This window comes from Triticum urartu, chromosome 7A (genome assembly GCF_056163025.1).
Source record: "Triticum urartu cultivar PI428250 chromosome 7A, HENAU_Tu73, whole genome shotgun sequence".
Classification (NCBI taxonomy): Eukaryota; Viridiplantae; Streptophyta; class Magnoliopsida; order Poales; family Poaceae; genus Triticum; species Triticum urartu.
In genome coordinates this window covers 53,823,692-53,839,903 of record NC_141879.1, presented here as the reverse complement: position 1 = coordinate 53,839,903, position 16,212 = coordinate 53,823,692, and the positions used below count along the sequence as shown (strand labels likewise).

General features: G+C 45.8%; 2 protein-coding genes across 2 annotated transcripts; one reads left to right on the top strand and one right to left on the bottom strand.

The window, feature by feature from the left end:
* Positions 1 to 5,933: 5,933 nt before the first annotated feature.
* Positions 5,934 to 6,362, bottom strand: LOC147957658 (secreted RxLR effector protein 78-like). Its single transcript, XM_087531800.1, has one exon. It carries the CDS (start codon positions 6,360 to 6,362, stop codon positions 5,934 to 5,936), a length of 429 nt encoding a protein of 142 aa, XP_087387926.1.
* A 1,870-nt stretch (positions 6,363 to 8,232) lies between these two features.
* On the top strand, positions 8,233 to 8,835 carry LOC147957657 (uncharacterized). The gene is made up of 2 exons (XM_087537718.1): positions 8,233 to 8,331; positions 8,419 to 8,835. Exons 1-2 carry the CDS (start codon positions 8,265 to 8,267, stop codon positions 8,727 to 8,729), a joined length of 378 nt encoding a protein of 125 aa, XP_087393844.1. The 5' UTR covers positions 8,233 to 8,264; the 3' UTR covers positions 8,730 to 8,835.
* Positions 8,836 to 16,212: the final 7,377 nt, after the last annotated feature.

The window sequence follows — 16,212 nt, the reverse complement described above, 5'->3', positions numbered from 1 at the left end:
CGACGAAACTATTAGATGTATGGTGTCGCGCTCTAGTTAATTACTTTCGGTACGATGGAATTTGTTAACTATGTTTACTATATATGTTGCTTCTATTTCATAACTGTTTTGTTGAATTCACTTCATGGTATATATATATGTGCATCTCTGACAGGTATATAAATCAACGATGGCGAGGAAGTGGTATGCCGTGTATGTAGGGTATGTTCCGGGTGTGTATGATGAGTGGCCAGAGTGTCAGGCCCAAGTCTCTGGCTTCTCCGGCGGAAGCCAGAAAGGGTTTGATAGCAGAGCGGAAGCCGAAGCTAGTTACTTGAGATTCATAGCACAACAGGGGATTCAGAACCAGCGCCGCTGCAAAAACTACTACATCATACCGCTTTTGATCATCGTGATCGCTCTTATCGTGTATGTCTTAGTTTAGGTAGATGATGAAACATGTGTCTACGGTGACAATGTAAGAAACATGTGATCATTAACTTGTATCGCTATTTCGAGATGATGATGAGATCGACATCATTTATGTTGAGACTATGTTGATATGATGAGACTATGTTGTACCACTTCGATGATGATGATGAGACATTACTTTTTCATATAGTTCCAGTGTATGTGTATGTTGTAACTGTATAAAACCTGAAAAAAATATGAATACAGCAACATAAAAAAAAAGAAAATACTAGCAGTAGCGTGGGGTATTGGAGTAGTAGCAGCGCTACTTACCAGTAGCGTTTTTTTAAGGGACACACTACTAGTATTAGCAGTAGCGATGGACAGATCCGCACTACTGCTAGATACAGATAGCAGTAGCGCTGGTTCAAACAAGCACTACTGCTAGAAAATAGTTGTAGTGCCGTAGCAGTAGCCCGCCTGCCCGCGCTACTAATTGCCAAAAAACCAGCGCTACTGGTAAGGATTTTTCCTAGTAGTGTTATTCTCAGACTTTTTTTTCAGACGAGCTCGTAATGGGTCATAAGCAGCACACTGTAAAGGGCAAGCACCAGAGCATCAATGGAAAAAGGAGAAGTCTACGATGGCATAGTAGCTTGCGATCAGTTCCTGACGTCTCTCAATCCCAGGACTCATTATTTGGCCCCCATCCAAAGGCCTCGGCAGACCCTTGGCAAAAAACTTGCTTTGTCTCTCCTCGATCTCAGATGGTAGTGTGTCATATTTTATCAATGCTACTCTATCCACATTTTATAACATGGGTTCACTGGATACAGATGCACACCACTTCACCTTTTTGTTTTTATTTTTCCTCAAGCTACGATGTTTCACTAAATGAAGGCTATTAAGTATTTATCATGGACATGAGCAGCGAGCATGTGGTTCCTACCAAGGACCACTTTTTTTTTCTCCTGTGAAGTTTTGGTCTTTATGAAGCTTAGGCCGCTAGTCACTAGTAGAAAACGGAGCTTTAGCGCCGGTTCGTAAGGGCCTTTAGTGCCGGTTCCATAACCGGCACTAAATGGTGGGCACTAAAGGCCCCCCCCTTTAGTACCGGTTCGGCACGAATCGGCGCTAAAGTGCCACCATGTGGCGTGAGCTCGCGCCCTGGTATGGGGGACCTTTAGTACCGGTTGGTGTTACCAACCGGTATTAAATGTTTTTTTTGAATTTTTTTTGAAAATTTTGGAATTTTTTTTTATTTTTAATTTTTTGAATTATTTGATGATTTAGTCTCTAATCACCTCTCTTAACTGCTCAAGTGTGGATCACTCATTCCAAATCATCTAACTTCCTGACCGGTCACCCATCCGTCTCACTACTCCAGCCCGAGCACGCTTAACTTTCGGGTTCTATTCTCCTTCGTTTTCGAGTCTGCACTTGTTGTTTTCCTGACAATAGTAAGATGTCAATCGTATTAACCCTCAGGAGTTTAGCTTGATCATGAAGTCACACATTTCACCATTTGAGTTTGAAACTATTATTCTAAAAAACAGTAATTATTTAGTAACGCTAATATTTCTTGAATAAGTTTGACCATAGTTTGACCACAGTTTGACCATAGTTTGACCAAATTTGACCAAAATTCAAAAAATTGAAATAATTATTTAGTAACACTAATATTCTTGAATAATTATGTAGTAACATTAATACTTATTGAATAAGTAGTTTGACCAGATTTAACCAAAATTTTTTAAACAAACTGAAATTTGACCATATCTTTTATTCCTTTTGGAATCTGAGGATTCTAAAAAATTCCAAACAGGCCGTAGGCAGTCTTCATTAGATGCGGATTTTCGTGTTGAATTTTTTGATATATTATACGTTTTTTTCCGACATCGTATGCAAAAGTTAGTCGTTTTACATTTTCCCTACACTTTTTGCAAAACATGTCCAAATTGTAGTTTTTAAATTTTCCTAACTAGTAGATGTAGTAATATAACTACCTCTCGAAGGATTTTATTTTTTGAAGTTTTTATCATTTTCTTTTGATTTTTTCATAACTGAAATGGCGACACACGGGGGGGGGGGGGGGGAGGGGGGTAGAGTTTGAAAATTGCCCTATAGTGCCGGTTTGTGTCACAAACCAGTACTATAGGTCAGACCCTTTTAGTACCGGTTCATGGCACGAAGCGGTACTAAAGGTTAGACCTTTAGTACCGGCTCGTGCCACGAACTGGTACTAAAGGTGATCGTGGGGCCCCGGCCTGACGCCAGCCTGCCACCACCCCTTTAGTGTCGGTTCGTGCCATGAACCGGTACTAAAGGTTCAACACGAACCGGCACTAATGGTACCATTAGTATCGGGCCAAAATGAAACCGGCACTAATGTGCTTCACGTTTGACCCTTTTTCTACTAGTGAGTGCATTGCAGAACAAATATCCAAAGTGCAAGATCAATGATGATTAATTAGACACAAGTGTACGATATCTAATGATTAAAATACATCCATGGTGTACCTAAACTTGGCATGAGGGTTTATTGTGTAGCCGTACGCGATTCGCGCGCGCTGACCAACACACCAGTGAACCACTCGTGTTAGATTTGAGGCCAACGAAAGCAGCTGCGGGATATTTAATTGTGAACTGCCTAAACTGCCCCTCACATCTAAATATACTACAGGAATTATTGTGTAGTATTGACATATCTGGACCGTAGGATCACAAAAATAAACGGCGTAAATTATTTTGATGTACTGTAAAGGGACTCAAAAAAAGGTTAATGATGCAAATTTTATGAAAGTGGTTACACTAAAAGGCAGCTTAAATTCTTGTTATTCAAAAATCCTTTTCATTCTTGTTGTTTGCTATTAAGACTGAAATTTCATCATCACATACCTGAATCTATTTTATCTGTGCCAAAACTCATAATCAAATACACATCAAGAACATAAATAATGAAGCCTACAACTTTATAACATGTTAATTAAATCTTGTCTTGTATGGTTTCCAAATTAAATTGTTGTATTAGTTGAATTAAATGGGGATAACATATATTTTCTCATACAAGTTTGGTAAAACCTTAACACATTTTGTACAAAATTTGAAATAACAGTCAATGACAAATAGCAAAATACTCAAAATTTGCTGAAATGGCACTAAAGGCGAGCTAAATGCCACCGTATCCGGATAGGACTCCTAAATTGTACATGGATGGCATTTAGCTAGACCCTACTAAAACCGCTATCACAATGTTATAGTGGTGTTATATCCTGTCATTTTAAACTTTAATTTTCTTGGGTCGGCCATGTGTAACTTCGTCCCATAGCATGTTGGTTGTGCGGAGACATAGATAGGAGACGCATCATATCAACTCACACAAACACACACACACTACCAATGGAGTCATGGTCAATGAAGGCATCACAATGTATTGGATTAGGGATAGCTTGCACATTGTGGGTTGTCGACCTTCTTGGGTAATTATTCTTATTTAGGTAAGGTTTATCCTTCCATAGAACAGATGTGTACTTAGTGTAAAATAATAGTGTGTATATTTAGGCTATTGGTAATTAAAATCCCATTTTAAAATTTTAATTTAATTATGTATTTGTATGCATAACTTATCTATATGTATAACAATATAAAAAGCTCTAATTAATCTTGATCATCGAATCATGTCAATATAACGACCTATATTGCATCATTGGTGAGTGCTCAACATGTTTAGCCTGCAACTAATATCATATGAAATATTGATGTATGTGTTAATTAACTAATTAATACAGAATTGATATCCTATCTAATATGAACTTGCAATTATTTTTCTCTCTAATGTCAGTGTGTATTGCACTTACGCATTTACTACTCAAAACTTTTTCTCGAATACGCACGAGTGTGCATACTATATATTAAAGAAGGGGGTGGGGATTAGAAGACCCCTCCACGTTGGTGTTACATAGTGTTACATAACCCAACTCCACTCAGATTGCCCAGGCTAACTACTCGCGTCATGCCCCACCTCTATGGCTGCTATGACTCTACCCATGTCAGATCTAAACAGGCATGCCGCCTTCCACGCCCTACATTCTACGTCAATCCGGTTAATTACAAATGAGCTCGAAGGAGCATCTCCATCAAAAACAATCCCGTTCCTATGCTTCCAAAGCTCCCATATTACCAATAACAACATGGCCCGGGCATCCTTGCCTCCCACGGCACTGTCCGTGTTACTCATGCACCATGCTCCCAAATTTGACGTAGAGGTCGGTGTCCAATCTGGTTTGTCCCAAGCGGCGCAGACGCGCGCCCACACATCCCTCGCAAAGACGCATTGGAGTAGGATATGGTTTTTGCTCTCTTCTTCTTGGTCACAGAACAGGCACATCTCTTGGTGATCCAGCCCTCGTCTTTCCAACCTGTCGGAAGCAGCATCGGTTCTGCAAGGCAAGCCAAGCAAAGAAGTGACATCTAAGTGGTGCTTCGAACTTCGATGTGAATTTCGCCGTTGGCACTGTGTCCTTTGTCCAGAACTTCGCCTTATATGATGATCTTGTGGAGTAGGATCCACTGTCCTCCCTAGTCCACCGAATCGTGTCTACCACCCCTGGGTTTAGCTGCACCATTGCAAGCCTATCCCAAAGCCGCAGGTATTCATGGAGCATTTGTGTAGTAACCTCTGGCCCGACGTACAGCGCCCAAGTTCCATTCGTTACCCCTTGGCTGACCGTGCGATTGTCACGGATCCTTTTCCTCACTGAACCGTAGATTGTTGGTGCTAATCCCTCCACCCTGAAGCCATCCAGCCATCGATCTTCCTAGAATAAGGTGCTCTCGCCATTTCCTACCATTGCATGGGTGGCTGCCTGAAATAGTTGCCTCGATCTTTTTGGCACTGTTATATCAAACTCCGCCTAGGGCCTAGTCAGATCCACACGTTTGAGCCATGGCCATCTTGCCTGCTTGGCAATGTTGAGCCACTTTAGGTTTGTGATGCCCAAACCACCCGCCCATCTTGGTGAGCAAACGGCCTCCCAAGCCACATGGCACTGCCCACCAGTCGCCTGATCTTTGGCGCACCAAAGAAATCCTTTGCAGATTTTATTCATGGTTGTGATAGTCTTCTGAGGTATGTCGAGGGCCATCATCGCATGTATAGGTATGGCACATAGTACGGATTGAACCAGAACCATTCGCCCGATCTTCGGCATATTTGCAGCCTTCCAACATGGGAGACACTGCGCTAGCTGATCAACTAGGCCTATGAGCTGTGCGGCCGTCGGCTTTCGTAGGGTGATCGGGAGTCCCAGGTACTTGCAAGGAAATGATCCTGCTGGGCATCCAAGGATTTGGGTCACTTGTGCCATCACTTCTGAGTTGCACCGGATTGGTATAGCTGCACACTTTTGGAGGTTGGCCTTGAGGCCCGAAGCCTCCCCAAAGAGCCTTAGAATTGATGCACATGCATTCAGATCTCCTTCCTCCGGTTTCGGGAATATCATGACATCGTCCGCAAACATAGAAACCATCTTCGTAAGTCCTCTCTACGCTAGTGGGGATAGGGCGCCTCGCTCAATAGCGAGGTTAAGCATTCTCTGCAAAGGTTCCATGGTGAGGATGAAGATCATTGGAGATACCAAATCACCTTGCCGCAGACCTTGGCAGTTGTAGATAGGCTTGCTCGGCACTCCATTCACCACTATTCGTGTTGACAATGTTGCTAGAAGTCCACAAATCCAATATGTCCACCTCTGGCTAAAACCCATGCGCTGCATTACTTCCACAATGAACGGCCACTGCACCGAGTCGAAGGCCTTTGATATATCAAGCTTGAGCATGACAACTGGTTCTTTCAATGCATGCAGCTTTCTTGCCATGCCTTGGACAAGCATGAAGTTGTCGTGGATGGAGCGTCCCTTCACAAATGCACTCTGGTGATTTCCAACCAGACCCGGTAGCTCCACTGCCAGCATAGTTGAAAGTACTTTGTTGAAAATCTTTATGGCCCCGTGAACCAAACTGACCGGTCTGAAGTCTCGCACATCCGAAGCACCGACCACCTTTGGCAGCAGCTAAACTATGGCCTTGTTGATCGCATGCAGTCCATGCATGTCTCCACGGAAAAAGCAATCCAGTGCGGCCATGAAACCTACCTTAATAATTTCCTAGCACGTCGCATAGAAGCGGCCCGTGAACCCGTCCAGACCCGGGGCTTTGTCCAAAGGCATTGACTTGACGATCTTCCTTACTTCCTCTTCTATGAATGGAGCATCCAATCAGGCATGTCTCGGTGCGGGAGCCCAAAGATATCTAGGTTGATAGAAGGAGACCTGAGCGGGGCCGTTGCAAGGAGCTCATTGTAGTAACTGTCCACCATTAGCGCAATTTCCTCCTGGCTCGTCGCCAACTCGCTGCCATTCGTCAGGGTGGTGATCATATTCCTACGTTGCCGATGGCAAGCAGACTGGTGAAACAATCTCGTGTTGCCGTGCCCTTCATTGAGATAAAGAATCCTGGACCGTTGACGCGCAATGGATCTCTCAAGAGAACATAGACCCAGCAGCTTCTGCTTCAGCAGCCGACGTAGCTCCCTCTCACCCTCGGAGAGGTTTCTCAGTTCCATTGCCTTGTCAAGACGAAAGATGATCTCCAACGCCACCGCGATATGGAGTTTTACATTACCAATGCAACGGTCACTCCACTTTTTGAGGCTTTTTGCCGTCGCCCGTAGCCTTAAATCTAAAACTCTGAAGGGATTTTCTTCCCTAGGCACCGAGCCCCAGGCCTAGTTATGAGTTGTGAGTGGCCGTTGTGAGTTATGACGTTGTGATAGTGGCGTTGTGAGTTATGACGCTTCATTTAAGTAGAAAATCAGTGATAATGGACATTTCGTTGGATGCCGAGAAACCCTCAGCCAGAACCCTAACCCCCATACAATTAACCTTTAATGTTGCTTTTGCTGTCGTGACCACATACGCTCTACCAGAAATGTCTGTATTGTCGCCACCTATGGCCTAGTGCAATCCTTTTCCGGGCTCGATGAACAAAAATAATGAAAGAATCATATAGTCTACAAATTGATTACATGCCGCAAATTTGCAATTGCACGAGCTTAGGAAAACCAGGAAATTAAGATGACATATAGAGCAGGAAACCATGATTCATGCAAATTTCGGCAGGGAATAACAAACCCCCTCACTTGTCTGCGGGCATGCTTGTCATGGGCGCTATGACGTTCTTTGCTTGCCACACACCCCTTGTCGACCTCATCATCACCCAAGATCCTCCTTGTCATTGTGCTCCAAGAAAACCTAGTGGGAACAACTATGCGAGTTATGGGCCTTTATTACAAGATGGACATTCTAGATAGCTTGCACATTACGGGATGTTGATTTTCCTTGATTATAATTCCTATTTACTTAAGGTTTATCCTTCAATAGCAAGTAGCAACGGATGGGTACTTAGTGTAAAAAAAATAGTGTGTGGACATTTAGGCTATTGAATAATTAGAGTTGCCCTTTAAGTTTTACTCTATATTTGTACGCATAACTTATCAAACAAAACATTACGATACTTAAGTAGAAAATCAGTGGATAGTAGCCGTTGGGAGTTATGACCTTCCGGTTCATGCTATATACCCAAGCAATTTTCCATGTGATCGCCATTTAATATTACCCAATTAGATTCCTTAGCAGTACATTAGTAATAACCAAACGATTCAATATATAATTTAAGTAGGAATTAAATCAATGAAACGAATACATGTGAGCTGCTAAGACCAGCGCTATATATACAGTGTGCAGTTTCCAGCATACTGCATATATACAAGAAAAAGGAAAAAAATATACAAGGGAAGAAAATAGTAGAATTTCACCATGGAAACCAAGAATATTGCAGCTCTCGTCTTCCTCATCGCTGCCCTTCTTTGCCACCTGCGCACAGGTTCGTCTCTATCCCATATGCATAGTAGTCACTGCTATATTGATCCATCGAGATCAATCATACTTAACCTCTTGATCTACTGTGCAGGTTACGCCCAGCGATCCTGCGGAAAGTCGGACATCACGATCGCGGTGCGCAAGACGGGGAAGGTGGTGGGCAGGCAGCCGGAGTACGAGGCGACGATCGGGACGTCGTGCTCGTGCCCGATGAAGGACGTGCGCGTGTGGTGCGGTGGCCTGGAGGACAGCGCAGTGCTGCTGGACGGCGGCAAGGTGGAGGTGGACGAGGGGATGTGCGTCCTCAAGCAGCCTGTCGTGAGGGGCTCGCCGCTCGTCTTGAGGTACTCATCGGTGGTGCCGGTGAACTTCAGGGTGTTCAACGCGGCCCCTTACTGCTAAGCGAGCGCGTGTGTGCTTCAAGCATTAACCAGGTGCCATGGAAAAGTTGTGGTATCCCTCGCAAATAAAGCAGCACTCAGTATCCTTTTTTTTGTGGTAGTAATAGTATGCGTACCAAGTCATTTACTCAATTTGAGTGGTTTTGTTGTGTGGGTGCGTGGTCGCAATTTTTTCAAATTACTTTGTGTGCATCTGGATTAAAAAAAATCCCCTCTCCAACATCTAGAATCGCATGAGAGGAACTTTCTTCACCTTAAGCGTCGCCGCCACTGCCATTGAGTTTGATGCCGGCGGCACCGCCAATAAAACGCTCCCACCTCCGCCGACGCCTTGCCACCGTCGTTATCCCGCACCTCCTCCCCTCATAGGTGGAAGAGGATCCCTCGTTGGAATCCCAGCCTCGAATCATGATGTCAATAGCATTTAAATTCATAGGTAACTTTTTTTTTAAAAAAAATTTCAATCTATTCATCTACAACCATGGCAGTACAACGAATAAGAGGAATAAAAAAATTACATAGGTAACTGACTCGACACATTTCAGTATAAGTTCCATAAATGGATCGCAGGAACCCCTTTTCAGCATTATGACACGATAGAAACTCCACTCAACTATGTCATAAGTCTACTCATGTCAAGCTTCAAGGTTGCGTAATGTTCCCTTCCAGTTCCGGGATTTTTTGCGTAAAGGACTACCTACGCCAACGAAATCTCAGAAAAGACCACACCCCAAAACAATCGATAGAATTACCATGGCGGCAAGCGAATGATCCCTTCCAGTTCTCCATTTATCAAGAAGTCAGACAATTCATATGCCAATAAGGTGTTATATTAGATGAGCCTGAGGCCGAGGATATCCTTGAAGAAGTTGAAGTTGACCTCCCTACCGAATCAGAGGAAGTAGTATACAGAAACATAAGAAGGGCATACCTTGTGGCCAGTCAGGTGCCGGAACTAGGACGGGCGACTAATACTAAGCCTCCCTCTCACATCGCCTCCCACGCGGGCGGCTTGGGAGGGCTCAGCCGCCGCCGCCGCCGCCTAGTAACCCTCTAGCGCCCTTCTTCCCTTCTACCGCTGTCGATGGTCGGTGCCGGGCAAAGCCTGTGCGTGCGACGGCGGCGGCGGAGGGCCTCTCCTCCCTCTCCTGGATCCGCGGCGGTGCGGACGTCCTGATCCACGGGGTGCGGCCTTACCGACGGTGTGGCGAATCTCGGAGGCGACGGGCTCGTGGCGGTGCACAGGCGTCCACATCCATGGGTTTGGGACTCCCGACAGCGTGCGGGCTCCCGGCGGCGGCGGGATCGGTCGATGGCGGGCATGGGCGATGGCGTCGGCCGCGTGGTGCCGGATCTCGTCGCTCGTGGCGGATCTCGCCACTCCGGCCATCATGGAGGAACTTGGACCTAGGGCGGCGGCCCCGTTAGGCATAGCGACGGCGCCCTTGGCTGGCGACGTACGCGGGGGGTGGATGGGCGGCGTCTTGACCACGTGGGTGATGAGGTGCCGGTGGATCTCCTCCGCGCTGCAGGCTCTCTCCCGCTGCACTTGCTAGCTTACGATCGCGGTCGTCGGCCTTGGTGCATTCGCGGGGGTTGGTAGAGGTGCCATGGGACCGAATAAAACTCTGGATGACTCGTTCATCCCAACAGTGGCAATGACCAGGGTCGCCGTTCTCCTCCTTGCAGGCGCCGTCGAGGTTCCTGCCCTCCACCCCGACCCCAATGCCCGGGTGAAAACCCAAAATCTTCTTAGATTGGGCGGCGGCAGCACTGCGTGTGTCGTACCCTTCTTGGAGGCGCCGCCTGGGACGTTTGGGTGCTCGGTTAGAGGAACTGCATGCAGAGGGGATGGGACCAGTGGTAATAGGTGGTGTTTGCGACGAAGGAGCGGCGTGGCATCTGGCACGTCGACAACGGCGGGTCTCAGCGGCATGGAGCAGCAGGGTCTCGCCGGTGGGCATGTGATGATGGACGAGCTTAGGATGGTGGCGTTGTCTGGCATCATGGTGGCGCCGACGACAGTTAGACCGGGCAAGGTAGATGCAGCAGTACAACACTGAAGATAAATTGGTGACAGGCAGTGGCGGAGCCAGGATTGAGTATAGGGGGGGCCGAGTACGTATATTGATCGAATCTTGTTGAAAATTACTAGTTGCTTCTACTAAAATTGTTGATCATTGGGGGGGAGGGGGCCAGGCCCCTGCTCGTCCCCCCTGGCTCCGCCCCTGGTGACAGGTGGCTGCGGCGGCCTCATACCCGGCATGCGTCCTAGTTAAGGAGTGCGTCGGACTGGATGGTGCTTCATACCCGACAGGAGTCCTGGTTGGGACCTTAGGTCTTAAATATTAGGTTTGGCTGCGAGATCTGTTTGGTATTAGGCCCAGAATATCAGGATCCCTTCGTCAACTAGATAGAAGTAGCGATAGATGTTGCCTAGACAGTGGCTGGGGTTCTTTTCTTTTTCTAAAAAAATTAGATGAGCCTGCCTGGTACAAAAGAGCAAGTCCCCAAGAATTACCTTGAGATGATTGGCGAGAACTTCTGGACAAGTTTGTTAAAATAAATTCGAGGCAATCATCGATCATTCAAGGACCAAACAATCACACGAACACGGCATCAAGATTTGTTAACGAGGTTCATCGATATGGCTACATCCCCGGAACCTGACTATGAGCGCTCCTCCCCATAATACCGTTACAACACGGCACCCAGTTGCCCTGGACGCCGGCACATGTCGCTGGCTTCTCATGCATTCCTGTGTTATTATATTGGCATAGGTTACATTGTGTATCTACCCTCGCTATATGAGAGTCCTAGGATACAAGTGTCCTACTAGGACACGACTCCATATCCTATGTAAACACAATACAACTCATAGTCCAACTGTAACCTACCTTGTACATAATATTCGACAAAACTCCAATAAACTCCATCACCTTGGATTCGATCATGTGTCAAACTTTCATGTACATTGAACTTGAGTTTATCCCATGAGCACCGCTGCTAGTCCAAAGACTCCATGTGACACCACCTGCAACTTGTAGTCCCTTCTTGTCTTGATCACAGTCAACACTCGAGCACAATTAAGTTCCTTGTTACTCTAGTTTGTGCTCTCAACTTTCAGAGTATCAGTCCAACTCCATCACACACTAATCAATGACCTGCGTGAAAGTGAACAACTCACATATTGGATGCCACACATAAGAGTTACCTGAACTCAACATCACCGCTCTTTTCTTGACCGTCTGTCTGAAACTTGAAGAAATTTCACCATCGCTTGTAGTCACCCCGAGTCAAATACGCAGTTGTCTCACCACATGTATGACCACCTGAGCTCTGGTCCGTCTCCATGCCCCGTGCGTACTGCACACCTCGCCGCTATTATCGCGTCGAGTCTCCGCTGTTCCGGTCGAGTCTCAAGGGTCGCGAACCCACACCACTCAACCCCCACTACAGAGTACTACCAATCATCATCGACCGATGACGAGTTTCAAGCTTTCATCAGACCACTGGGCTCCAACCCAAACTACAAGTCACTCGCTTTTTCCCCTTACTAAATAGGCTTCAATTCCCTGGATCCTTACATTGTAGCCCCTCAATCCAGCTCCACCTTCAACATGACTTCGTGGTAGATGATCAGTCCACCCTCGCGCCCCGTTTACTTCAAGCTCACATGTGCATCGTCTTGAATCAACCCCACGCCATAGTCTTGTCGAAGCCACACAAGCCCTCGGGCTTGCGCCACGTGTTTCCACGCCCCAGAAGTCGGTCACCATCAGCATGACGCTTCTATGTCATCGTCGCCGATCCCACCACCGTCTTATGTACCAACCGACTTGCGTCGATCCGTCAGACCATCTTGTCCAACCCAGCCGAACTTGTCCGACTGCAAGGACACGCTCAAGGCTCCCAAATCGTCTTTTATGAATTTCCATCCATCACATGATAATTCCATCTCAGCTGCCATGACTTCCCGCAACGCCTTCAAGCATCCTTGTTGTGCCAGCAAATCTTTCACCCGTGCCTGCCATAACCCAAGGTTTCCAGTTCCGGCAAACTTCTCCACCTCAAACCTGATATCCGTTGGCGCCATAGTTCTTTGTACAGCTGGTCCTATGAAAAATTCTGAGCTTTCCATGTGATGCCCCAATTACACGAACACCGTGTACTACTAATAATTCCAACTAGTTGGTCTTCACGTGAAATTTGGCTCCCTGTCTTGGCTCAACCTAGCTATTTGCTTTGTCATACCCTTGCACTATGGATCCGTATCAATGGATGCCTTCTCCGCCGATTGGGTCTGCCATGTGTCGATTTTTTTGGGTCAAATAAATCTCCCGTAGCTTGTGATTGCCGAGCACACACGTACCCTCCAGTACCACTCCAGATCGGACTTAGCACACGCACAGCCAACTCGACTAGTACCTCTCCTGGACCGCAGCCCCACACGTGCGTTACTTGGGCCTCCTCAGATGTTGCGTCGTCTGCGCCTGGTCAACGACCTATCACGCCACGCGCTTCCAAAACGTTTCCCGTGCAACGCGCTTGCCTCACACCGAGTGGACGCCGTGCCCTAGCGCTCTGCCTGCAGCCTGCTTTCACACATGACGCCGTGCCATCAATTATCTCGCCGAGTTACTGCTCTTCGCTTTGGTCTGAATCTTGTCCAGTCATTTGAATGCTTCAGGTTAATTATAAATTCTGATAATTTGGATGTGATCACTGCAATGCAAGATGGTGGTATTTTCTCATAATTGGTTGCTGCTATTTTCGACGATTGTTATCACATGGCTTGCGATTTATCACAAGTCCATTACGAGCACTGTCATAGAAAAGGAAATTTTATAGCGCATGAACTGGCAAGGATTGCTAGATTTTTTCCACCTGGTACTTGGTTTGATGAGGCACCTATTGCCATTGCCTCTATGCTTGTAAATGATGCTACTTTGATTACGACTTAATAAAGGGGTTTTGAATTTTCAAAAAAAAAAATCTCGCCGAGATCCTGCGTCCGATCCAACCTGCCTGTGCCGCCTGCCAGCAATCACAACATGTACCTATGCCGCCTGGCGCCCGCCCAATCGATTGCCTGATCGACTGCCACACGTCTCGCTCGTATTTTCCTCTAGATCAATACGATTCGCAGCCTCCAACCACCTAACTTATGATACCATTTGTTAAAATAAATCCGAGGCAACCGTCGATCATCCAAGGACCAAACAATCACACGAGCACGACATCAAGATTTGTTAACGAGGTTCACCGATATGGCTACATCCCCAGAGCCTGACTATGAGCGCTCCTCCCCATGATACCGCTACAACACTGCACCCGGTCGCCTTGGACGCCAGCACATGCCGCCGGCTTCCCCTGCGTTCCTGTGCTATTATGTTGGCATAGGTTACATCGTGTAACTACCCTCGCTATATGAGAGACCTAGGATACAAGTGTCCTAATAGGACACGACTCCACATTCTATGTAAACACAATACAACTCATAGTCCAACTGTAACCTAGCTTGTATATAATATTCGACACAACTCCAACAAAGTTCGTACACAACACTGCAAATGCTAATAGCAGATAGGTCTTCGGTCCCTTCTGACAGACTGCCAGTTTGCAACACTGCAAGCACGTCTTGTGCCGACCAGGTTAGTTTCAATAAAGTAAAAGGGAATGTGGAAAATACAATAGTCCTACACCTACTGGGTGTTAACAGGATTGTTACACAAGAGATAGTTGTCCCTTTCTTAATACCCTCACCCCCCCCCCCCCCCCCGCGCGAATTTCGTGTTTGTGGGTGGTGGTGGTGGTGGGGGGGGGGAGGGGGGCTAACCAATGATAATTCTCCACGTGAACCGATAATTCATCTCTGCAAAAAATGGCCTGCTCAGAAAAAATATCAAAGCAACAACCACCTTTAATTTCTTGTTCTAGACTAATAGTTTTTTTGGAGGGAGGGTCAATAAAGTTGGTACTTTATTAAAAAATGTACTAACATATTTGACAAGTTGTCGACGAACCACAAACACAGGAAATCATGTCTTCTATCCATCCTTTGTCAGAAAAAAAATGTGTTCTATCTATCAGTCAAATGCCACTGACTGGATGTCACAAGCAGATACAGTTGCATACAAGACCCGGCATCAGTTGATTTCATAATTCAATCTTAAGAAAATCATCTTCTTGCTGATTTTATTCCTGCCATAGGTTGCCCATGCTCTCCAGTCTCCAAGTTCCATCAGATACTATATTGAAGATTTTAACATGGTCTGCTAGTGCATGGAATCCATGATAGAATTAAATGGGTCTTCTACGATGCCAAAGGGAACAACACTCTGCAGCATCTTGATGTTCATGTCCACAACAATGATCCTAACTTCCAGGGATGGAAAATTTTAACATGGTCTCTCTTATCCCCTCTTTTTACATATGAAGTAAGAAGGTAAGAGTTAATTCAACCACTAATTAATGTGATCAACGGTTCAGATCTACTACATACTCTTATCCCTCGTGTGAAAAGAGGGGATAAGAGGGAGCATCCTAAAACTGCTCCGGGATAGGCATGGACCAAGTTGAATCAAAACACATTACATGCACCATATACGAGGACCATTATTTATGAAGAAATTCCATACTAAATATCTCATCCACTCATATATATAGGATAAATGTTTCTCTCCACCACAGCATGAGGGACTAACAATGGCTATTTATATATATATCACAACCAAGCGAGTGCATTCTCTCCCTGGTCCACGAGTTATTTCAATGCATTTTTCTCATACACCAATTCATAGAGTAAAAAAAAACGCAAGGTGAACAGAAAAGTTAGCTTAAGAATAGGCGACATCGGAAAAGGAATACTTAAAATTTGCCTATATTGGATTTAATTATGGCTCAGTTCTGCGGCTGGCAGAACATTCCCTGGTTCACTGGCACTTGGGCTAAACACTTCGTTGATAGCGTTTAGTAATCATGACAAGTTTGTGCACAAGGCTCAAACCATTTCTCTGTCTGTGCAGCTAGTTTGCCTACAAGCTAATGTTAGCCAAGGCTTCGTGGATGGCAACATAAGGAATTAGGCATCGACAAATGGTGCATCATCTTATTGGAGGCTGGTACTTCAGGAGTCTCAATGACATGACGTGTGCCGGGTCATGCTCATGTCGCTTCTTCTTATTCCAATCGGTCAATGAGACGCGAAGACAGACTCGTCGTTGCAGCTGGCCTACTCCGTTGATCGGTCCACACGCTGCCAAGTCACCTGTATACATTCGGACAGCCGAATATAATAAGCCACGACTTAGCCCTAGCGAAGCCTATTTCTTTTTCTTCGGTGGTCCTGTTTTTGTAAAAAAAATTAAAGAGAAACTTCCACTCTATTCCTAATCAATCATGACAGTATAGAGAACACCATAAGTAATGAAAATTACAACAAGTTACATGGATCACCTAGCGACAACTATAAGTATTGGAAC